This window comes from Lactuca virosa, chromosome 1 (genome assembly GCF_052849685.1).
Source record: "Lactuca virosa cultivar CGN04683 chromosome 1, Lactuca_virosa_CGN04683_v6, whole genome shotgun sequence".
NCBI classification, from domain to species: Eukaryota; Viridiplantae; Streptophyta; class Magnoliopsida; order Asterales; family Asteraceae; genus Lactuca; species Lactuca virosa.
Genome location: NC_136426.1, coordinates 11,818,172 through 11,828,982, shown reverse-complemented (window position 1 = coordinate 11,828,982; position 10,811 = coordinate 11,818,172). Strand labels below are relative to the sequence as shown.

The 10,811-nt window shown below is 36.2% G+C and overlaps 1 protein-coding gene across 1 annotated transcript; it reads left to right on the top strand.

The window, feature by feature from the left end:
- Positions 1–8,286: 8,286 nt before the first annotated feature.
- On the top strand, positions 8,287–9,730 carry LOC145132553 (putative oxidoreductase At4g09670). Its single transcript, XM_079067390.1, has 2 exons — positions 8,287–8,891; positions 9,021–9,730. Exons 1-2 carry the CDS (start codon positions 8,310–8,312, stop codon positions 9,642–9,644), a joined length of 1,206 nt encoding a protein of 401 aa, XP_078923516.1. The 5' UTR covers positions 8,287–8,309; the 3' UTR covers positions 9,645–9,730.
- Positions 9,731–10,811: the final 1,081 nt, after the last annotated feature.

Below are 10,811 nucleotides of genomic sequence, written 5' to 3'. Positions count from 1 at the left end.
AAATAGACACAATATCTTGGGTTTTATTGAAGAGTGTGGAGAAGATTTCTTTTTGAAGACTTTATCAACATATTTTTTCTTGAGTTCATCATAAAAAGGTATGAAGCTCCTTTTGTTCTTCATTAAAAGCTTATTGATCTTTGTAAGAATCTATGGACGTGTAGATATGTGTTTAAAGAAAGCATTTGTCCTTATTACTCTTTTTAGAAAGAGCACCCCACCATTAATTTTCCCTTCACATCCATGTAATTTATTCCCCACCTTTTGTCCTCTGCACACTCAACTTTTTACCTTTGACCTATGCCTTGTCCCCTCACTTTTACCTTTGACCTATGCCTTGTCCCCTCACTTTTACCTTTCTCTCTCTTACTTTCTGTCACTTTTTACCCTTCCCAACACTCAATTTCGTCCCCATATGCATTAGGAAAGATTCCTTTTGATAAACACGAAGAAATAACCTCCTTGGTATCAAAATTTCCTAAAAAAGGCTCTTTTCGTTGTCAACCCTCTCATCCTCGGAGCTCAATACCGAGGACCAAAGACATACAAAGACTTGCCTCACCCGAGGAGATAAACTCCATACCAAAGAGTTGAAAGCTACATCCGAAGTCTGCTGAGAGGTCCTCGGTTGAGCAGCCTCTCTGGCCCTCTCATCCGAAGACACCGAAGACCTCTTACCGGAGACCCTCTCATACCGGAGACCCTCGCATACCGAAGACCTAAGAGCATACCGGAGACCCTTCTATTCATCGTATAACCCGCAGACTACCCTCTTCGCTTCCACTCTTCGCATCCTCGCTACCCAAGCCTACCCGCAGACCCTCGCATAACCGAAGACCTTTAGTCCTCGGTAGCACTTCAACCCGGCTTACTTTCTACTGTAGACTTACCCTTCTCAACCTAGAGACTTCCTTCTTCGGTATCCCTCCTTAGCCTTCCCTCCTCAGTACCCCCTCCTTGGTACTTAACCCTCCTTATTATCCTTCTCCTCTTCACCCTTTAGCCTTCGGCCTCCTTCCTCCTCCTCCCTCTTCGTGTTCCCTCCCCCTCCCCTCTCATTTCAGCCCTCCTCGGAAATTAACCCCTCTCAGCCATATTTTTTTTAATTAACACTCATTTATTTTTTTAACACCAAGTTTTTTAGCCAGTTTTTTTTTCAGTAATTTTTTTATTTAGCCAATTTGTTTTTGCTGAAACCTAACAAATACCTTAGCTTTTTAGTTTTTTTTATTAAAACCAATTTATTTCTTAATTTTATTTTAAAACAAATTATTTTTTATATCAATTTTTGCCACAACCCAACCTATGATCGGAAGCACTTTTGTGAAGAATAATTTTTACAAGACTCGATTTATTGTCTTCAGGAAAGAGATTAGTATTGGATATTTACTCAGGCTTCGATAGTCACATTGGACTACTTCTTGCTGATTATATTGGATGAATTTTATTCTTTCCATGAGGATTGCTCTTTAATCAAGGTCTGTCAACCAGCAGTCCTTGGAACAGTGTCTTTGGACCGGTTATCCTCCATACCGCAGTCGGACATCATATTTTTCTTCGCGATGTTTGCACCGCAACGGCGTCTGATCAACAAAGTTGCTTCCCAATCTTCGCTTCATGAAGAATTTTTATGACTTGTCGTTCTTGATCTTCGGTTGACGAACCATGTATCTTGAGCATGTGGACTTTATTTATTGAAGACCACTTATGGAGTTTCGACACCGCGGTTTGGGTACATCAGCATTTTTCAGCAAAGCAGACATTTTTCATGTAGAGTTTTTATTGTTACTTTGGTATTTGTTCGAGCAATTTTCAATGACAGAATCAACCGGCTACTTATGACCCGAGAGTATTTATTTTACTCTCATTCTCGTGTTTTATCGAGACTCTTCATATATCTAGGGAGAGCATGTGAAGCTCTTGGTATCCGACACTCTCCATCCAGATTGATTTATTATTTTTGATATTCGGTCATTGGTTATCAAAAATAGGGAGAGAATTTTATGTTATCATCCGGATATGATTTTATGATTGTTTGAGCTTGGATTTTTGAGACTTTTGAAGATGATGATTTATTTAGTGATGCGACGTGACACTGATTTTTGGTCTTCATGATCAAGTTTTTGGCTTCACTAAAAGTTTACCGGATCCAAATTATTTATTACTCAGACTCTACTTCACGATGTTTCATATTTTTAGCAGGTTATTCTTTGGAAGAATTTGGGTGTATTATGATTCGAGAACTAGAGATGTTTTTCAGGCTTCTTGAAACCGAAGTGTTTTTCTGATTGGATCTTCAACTTGATCATTGTGCTTGTGATGAGTTTGAAGATTTGGATCTTATTTTTCTGCCTCAAGAGTGATGACCTTGAAGCCGAAGACCTTTACCGATTAGAGATTCATGGCCAACATCAGAGATTACATACACTTCAGAGTTCCAGAGACATTCCAACATTTGGTTCTCATTATGTTTCATTTTTATTACTGCACTTGCTAGTTGGTTACTATGTATTTTAGCCTTTTATCACTGTATATATCCCTCATCATTTGTGAGCATTTAGGAAGAAATTGTTGGAGCATGAAAATGCTCTACAAATATGAGTGATAGTCAGGTTATTTTATTTCCCTTTTATTGTATTGTAAGGTAACTCTCTCTATAAATAGAGAGGGATGGTCATTGTTTTTAGTAGAGTGCACCAAAATGTAGTTCTCTAGTGAGAGAGAGTGTGGAGGGATTTCTCCCACCAAGTTTTCTTCATTTTCATATTGTAACTCTCTTTTTCTAATAAAATTATCGGATTACTCATCTCTTTTATGTCTTCATATTTTTATTTTGTTAAATCTCAAGATGTTCTTATTCCACACAAACCGATCATCAAAATGGGCTTCTACACTCACCTCACAACCTGAACAGTAGCTGATGAGGCCCCGACTCCGAATCTTAGCTCAAACTGTCGCCTATCCAATCAAATGAACAATCACAATCAAAATCCTGAAATATCCAAAATACCCTTAGGGTCAAACTTGGTGAAAGTCAAAGTCAAACTGGTCAAATCAACTGAGTCAACTGAGTCAACCCAGTCGAGCCAACCCAGCCAAGTCTCCTCAGAGTGAGTACGCGGGGCGTACTCCTTATGTATGTTGGGCGTACTCGCATGTTGACCACCATCGGGGTGGTTGACCTCGTACGCGGGGCATACTCCCAGAACCCCCAAAAACTCATTAAGAGCTTAATGGCTTACGCTCTTACGCCCATATTTTAGATCCATGACTAAAATACACTCCAAAGTCATAAAGTTCCCAACTTTATGAATTTGCATACCCATTAAGTGCTTAAATCAAATTCTTAATCCATTAAGACATTCTACAAGATGCATGGAGCAAACCCAACCATTTGAAACCCATTTTTATGACCCAAGACCCTTCCAAGGGTCTGAAAGGACAACTTAATGGGTCAAAAACATGCTTTGTTCATGAGCACCACATTTGGGACAAAAAGAACCTGAAACTTGACCCAAAACAAGATCTATAAGAAACTACACCAAGTTCAGAACTTGATACCTCAAAATGGTGCCAAAAGGTGGTGTGATCCTGGTTCTAGAGAGCTTCACTCCTTCAAGGTGGTCTCCTCTTCCTTCCTTCTTCTACAAAGCACCAAAACACATACACTTAAGCTTAGAAATGCTTTACAAGAAGGATTAGGGCTTCAAAAACGTATCAAGAGGGTGGAGGCTGATGAGGTGAGGGGAAGTGAGGTTATAATGGGGTTTAAATACGAGTCAAACCCTAAAAATTAGGGTTTGCATGCCTGGCACGTACGCCCTGCGTACTAAGGCGTGCCTTAGTACGCTAAGCATACACACGTACGCATGACGTGCTCCCCAACCTTCCCGGTTTACGAAAATGCCACTAGGGCTTCCAATGCACACTTCCTACTACTTAGGGACCAAAATGCAATATAATTCAATTATAGGGTTAAGATTAGAAGTACCTTATCATCGGGATGTTACAAATAGTCTTCAAGCTCCATTTTAGTAAGAAAACCCCTTGTAACTTTCTGGTAAAAAGTTAGCCCATCTTGGTTGTTCCCGACTTTTGGGTATTGCAAAACATCAACTCATGCACGTGGCAACGTCTTCTCTTCCTCAAGGGTCAAATTCTTAAATGGTTCCTTTCCATTTTTGTTGGGTTCCGGTTGAGGTTGAGGTTGATCATTTTCGGGATTGGAATTTGTTTTGGGTATGACTTTGTGGTTCGGATTGGAATTGAGGTTGTGATTGGGTTTGGAATTGGGTTGGGGTTGGGGTTGGGATTAGAACTTAAATTGGGTTTCTTGAATGGTTTCAAATGGGTTGAAATCATTTTGGGATTCGAATAAGGATTGAGATTGGGATTGGGTGAGAATCGGGATTGGAATTAGGGTTGGGATTGAGATTAAGATTGGAATTGAAATTGGGATTACCTAAAATAAGGATTGCGGTATGAATCGATATCGACCTAATGGAAAATAGGTAGGGGTGAAAAAAATAGGGTAATCCATTTGACTTTGGTAGAAGAAGGGTGATTAAGGGTTCGAAGCGGTTGTATTTTGAGTATTTTTCTTGTTTCTTCTTGGAGTTTTTGGGTTGAATGAGGAATTGAAGGAATCTATTTTCACTAAATAAAAAGAATGTTTGAATGAAATTATGAAGGTTGTTGTGTGTTAGAAAATGGGATAGTTATTGGTATTTATATTGATTGAAAGATAGGTAAAATTTTGAATTTTTTGTAAAAAGAACGGGTATATTTTTGAAAATGGGAATAAATCTGAATATTTGAATTTTTTGGCGCCTACCGTTTCCGAGTTACCCTTCTGAGCTCGGCATGCCTAACCCATGACGTAGTGTACATCGAGTCCAACTCATCGTTCCCCGAGCATCTGCCAAGCCACACCCTGCATCCTAAAATTATCATCAAAAAATTGACAACGACCCGTATTTAGAGGTTTAAGAGAAATAAGAATTGGGCATCCCACGTAGAATTGGGTGAAAAAGATAAGGTTGTTTTTGTCTTGTAGAAGGAGGAAGCAGTGGCGGAGGCATATTGAGTCAAGGCCCACCCACAATTTTTTTTTTCTTATATGATCCATATATATTTTTTTATATATATAAAAGAAGTTGGAGGCTAATGGCCCACCCCAATTATAAATAAGGAACCGGATATAAGAGAAAGTACGCCGTTTAATTTGACGACTGTATACACCCTTTTGACCTTTTCCAATTCAACAATTTATCATGCCTATTTTTTAATAATTTGGTTCTTCGTTTTCTTCTAGGCTTCTAGCCCTTAACGATCAGTGTTAATTATATCATTTGTTAATCGTTATTCGTTGATCGTCATCATCAGGTTAGTTATTAATTTTTTTCCGTTATCCTAGTTATTCAATTACTTCATTATTGTTTTTATTTTCATCGTAGATTAAATCTTTTTATCGTAGGTTTTTAATAAATTAGGTTATTACTTCTTGCTATGAATTAATTATTTGTATTATTATATTATATGTAAGTTTGTTTTGTATAAAAATATAAGAGTATGTTGGTAATTGAAATTTTCTGTGATTAGTGAATTTTGTTGAGCAATGGGAACAAAGCAAAAAAGATTAGATTCGTTTTTTACGAGCAATGTTTTACCAAGATATCGCTAAGTTTTTTTGTTTAGATTCAATTTTAGATGATTTTAATGATTTAATAGACCGTCGTGTGCAACTTAAATAACAACTTACTTTAATGAATACATTGTTACATTTTGTTATCATTTGAATTATTTTTCTATTCGTTCATATTTTATAAATTATTTGGCCTACCCTAAAACAAAATTTTGGCTACTCCACTGGAAGGAAGAGGCAAAAATGATTAGTATATTTATATTTCCACATCACTTGTATGTGTTTATGGATATCAACATGCATGTTTTTGGTTTTTATATGTGTTTTTACTATAGTATTATTGATATTTGTTTATTATTTCAATAAAATATTAACTTGACACGGTAAAACCTAAAAAGGACGGGTATAATAAAATATTATTGATACTTGTTTATTATTTCAATTTATGTTTTAAACTTTTTTTTGTTCAAATTCTTATTTTTAATATTTCAAAACATATTAAATCCTTATGTTTATTAATTGAATCAACTTTGTTAAGATCATCATCTTATATAAAGTTGTTTTAAGCTTTGTAAGATCTGGATCCTACCAAAGATGACATAATTATAAACTGAAAACATGAAAAATAAATCTTTATCGATAATTTTACCATTCAAAAATTATAAAAAGATTTAAAACATTAGTCATAACATACATGGACAACAATCATGTATTCATCACAATTCACAACCACATTAGATTTCATACAAATATGTATTAAAAGCTTATCAGTAATGAGTTAGCGCATGCTTTGATAGCGCATGTAATTTGGCAATACATATTTAGGTCGTAAAAACATACCATCAAAAGTCATAAACATTGACGGTAAAAGTATACTTTATGGTGTCCTCTTCTATTCTATTCCTCTATTTCCTCTATGTGTTTTGTGTGTGCTTTGACAACTACATATATTTAAGAAGTGTATTCATTTTTCTTGATTTTTTGGTCAAAAATGGCTATTTATGGCCGGTTGGTTCACGGTTGGTATCTAACTTAGATCATCTGTTATACCCAATATTAACCAATATAATGGTGGGTGTCACATCATCACCACCAACTACCATTAAACGTATGAGATACTCACCACTACCACACAATTTCACTTCATTTTTTTTAATTAAATTTAATTAAAAATTACATACAAAATTCAAATACAATAAACACACACACACACACACACACACACACATATATATATATATATATATATATATATATATATATATATATATATATATATATATATATATATATATATTAAATTACATTTTTATTCAATTAAAAAACATTACATAATTTTAAAAAAACAACTAAAATAAAATAGAAAAAAAACATTAAAATACAATCACAAAAACAACTTAAACTTGTGTCTAAATCTTATGTTTTTAATTATTCCACCATGTGGTCTCCATAAATTTTTGCCTGAGGTGTTTAAACGGTACGTGTTTTATTTCTTCATATTGATGAATGACAACAACAACCGGATCATCTTCATGTGCGTTGTTTATAACATGGTTATAAAGTCCGTCGAACTCACGACATGTTATCCTCATAAACAAGAAACTTACAACATATTGCATCAAGATTACGATTGCGACAACCCATTAAATTATGAAAAACATTTCCAACTTCTTCCCAAAATTCCTGGAAGTTTGACTATCTAGGTTTTCCGTAATCGTCACTCATGTCAGTGCTAACTTCTCTTCTTCCTCTTCCGACCAGCTCTGCATTTTGGGAGCCATGATTTTTGAAACTGAATAAAGGTAGAGTGAAAATGTGTGAAAGAGAATGGTTTGAGTGTATAGGTTGTTAAATTGATCTGTTTATATATAGGTAATGTTTTTAGATTAAAAAAATATAAATTTTTTACCGTTGAACGGTCAAGAAAAGGAAAACAAGATTTGATTGGGCGTTGGTGTTCGTCGTCGGCAAACGAGGGAGCACGACCACACCCAACCACGAATGGTCAGGATGGTGTGCACAAAATTTTTTCGTGGCCACATAGACAACCTCCGTGCTAAACGTACGGATGACCTTATCTTGCTTGCCTTCTTAAATATAACCATTCAAGAGTTTTGTATATTGATTGATAATATCTAGACCTGACAATTTCAGACACGAAAACACGAATCTGTGAGAGACACGACACGCCACGAATACATCTTAAAATTTGAGATAAAGCTTATTTCTCATCGTGTAATCGTATCGTGTCAAATTCGTGGCTGACACGTTTTCATGACACGAATACACGAATACACGAATTACCAGGTCTAATAATATCTAATAGGCAATCATTATTTACAACAACAAGCAAGAGTGAAAAGTTATGTACTCTAGTCGGTTCTCCGTTCTTGGATTGTCAATTTTTCGGTTCGGTTTTTTTACCAATTCAATTAAGTGGTTTCGGGTATTGGATCAGTTTGGATCGGAAATTATACCTACGTATGAATGTTGTATTGGTCCAACCAATGATTGTATCATATGTTTCATTGACTTGTACCATATATAATGAATGTTGTACATGTCCAACTAACCAGAAAAATCGACACAGGTATGCCATGATCAGTCCGATCCGGAACCGGATCCCGCATGTCCGATCCAAATGCTATCGCTAGAGTATATAAATATGGCAGAAACCCGGATCCGAATAGGAATTCACCAAGAAGTACGGCACCCTTATATAACTCATAACCTCGTCGGTGTCACATTCTCATCTCTGCAGGTTATCCACTCACCTCCCACCAAAATGGCAGAAACCCGGATCCGAATAGGAATTCTGGGCTGTGCTAACATAGCCCGCAAGGTATCAAGGGCGATGCTCCTCTCCCCTAACACCACCATCTCCGCCATCGGCAGCCGCTCTTTAGAAAAGGCAATTGCTTTCGCATCGGAAAACCACTTCCCGGAATCCACCAAGAAGTACGGCAGCTACGAAGCCGTACTGGACGATCCTGATGTTGACGCCGTTTACGTTCCCTTACCGACCAGCCTCCATTTGCGGTGGGCTGTTCTCGCCGCCGAGAAGAAGAAGCACGTTTTGCTGGAGAAGCCGGTGGCACTTGACGTCGGGGAACTGGATAGGATACTGGAGGCTTGTGAATCGAGTGGTGTACAGTTCATGGATGCTACCATGTGGATGCATCATCCACGGACGGCTAAGATGAAGGAGGTCCTTTCTGATCCGCACAGATTTGGACAGCTCAAATCGGTATATACATGCTTTTGTCCTATGAGTTACGATATGACACGACACTTGATAATAAAATGAAAAAAAAAAAAAAAAAAACTTTTCTTTAAATTTGATTTTGATCGGATATTCGGATATTGATCTTGATAGGTCCATAGCACGTTTTCGTACGTAGGAGAAGGCGATTTCCTACAAAACGATATTCGTGTAAACCCAAGTCTCGATTCACTTGGAGTTCTTGGCGATGCTGGTTGGTATAGCATACGAGCCATTTTGTGGGCTTATGATTATGAGCTTCCAAAAACTGTTACTGCGATTGGAGACCCTGAGTACAACGAATCAGGGGTAATCCTGTCATGTGGTGCTTCATTAAACTGGAAAGAAAATGGGAAAGTAGCGACTTTTTACTGTTCGTTTTATACGAATTTAACCATGGACATAACTGTCCTTGGGACTAAAGGAAGCTTACGAGTTCATGACTTTGTTATCCCGTTCAATGAAAACGTGGGTCCTTTCTACGCAGTGGCAAATTCAAGGTGGAAAGAGTTGTCACTTGGATGTGAGCCTGAACCAAGTGAGTTTAAGATCACAACTGTTCTTCCTCAAGAAGCACTAATGGTGCAGGAATTTGGTCGACTAGTTCAGGGGATTAATGGTGGTGAGGCTAAACCGGAGAAGAAGTGGCCGACGATTAGTAGAAAGACCCAAGCAGTGATTGATGCAGTTGTGGCTTCGATTAAGAATGGTTTCAAGCCCGTTGAAGTTGTCTACTAGAAGTCATTTGTACATGGCTTTTGTTCTGCTGTCTTCACAGTTCACAGACGACATATATAAATAAAGACTATATTTTGAAATGAAAATGTTGGGTATTTTAGAAAAGAATCGTGATTTTTAAAATAATTTTATCTTTGTTAATGGATTTGAAATGGGGTAATGATATTTCCACTTAGCAATATTGGAAAGTGAGAGAAAGATCCTCTATTTTAATATCGAAGAGAGGAAAGAGAGAAAGATTTTGTCAACAAGAAACACTATTATTTTATTTTATGAAGAAAAAAAATTATTTGCGTTTTTTTATATTAAAACCGTGCATTAAGATTTACGTTCATAGAATTTTATTAAGAAAAAGCATTGGCCATTTTTTCCAAGTAAACACAGGAACCAAAAAAAAAAAAAAAAAATTCAATTAAACCATTCTATTTTGTATTATATTGTATTTTATATGTTTTTTGACACATAATTTGTCATTATTGTAGTTTAACATATAATTTGTCAATTTTGTATACAACCTTTTAGTTTAAACCTATCTCAGCAACATGAACTCAAAATGTATGTGTAGCCCCACCTGTAATCCTCATCCAAAGTCCCTGCACTAGAGAAAGGAATTACACTAAAAAAGATTTTTTCCAACCAAATCTAGTTGTACTTGGTTGGTTGAAAAAACATATATATATATATATATATATATATATATATATATATATATATATATATATATATATATGCATACAACCAAATCTATTCATATAGCTCAATATACTGTTGTGAAATGGCTGAATTGATTTGATACAAATGGGACAAAGCTGACTGTGGAAGTTTCCTTCGAACTTCAACATTGGATGATTTCTAGAATACCATTCTACACATGTTGTTTTAATTTGTCAAGAATGGGTGATAGCATGTTTGTCAAGAATGGATGGTAGCATGTTTGTCAAGCTTGGATGGTAATAGACAATTGAATTCATACATTCATTTGCCTATAAAAGGAAATGAAACCAAGCTTATTAAAAACACCACACCTCAAATTACATCTTCATTTTTCTCTCATATTCATACAAATATATATTTGATATATTTGTTTTTCTTTCCTCTATCTCTGTAAACACTGAATATTATAGTAAATTGGTTCTCGGCTTCCTCCGCCCGTGGTTTTTCCCGATT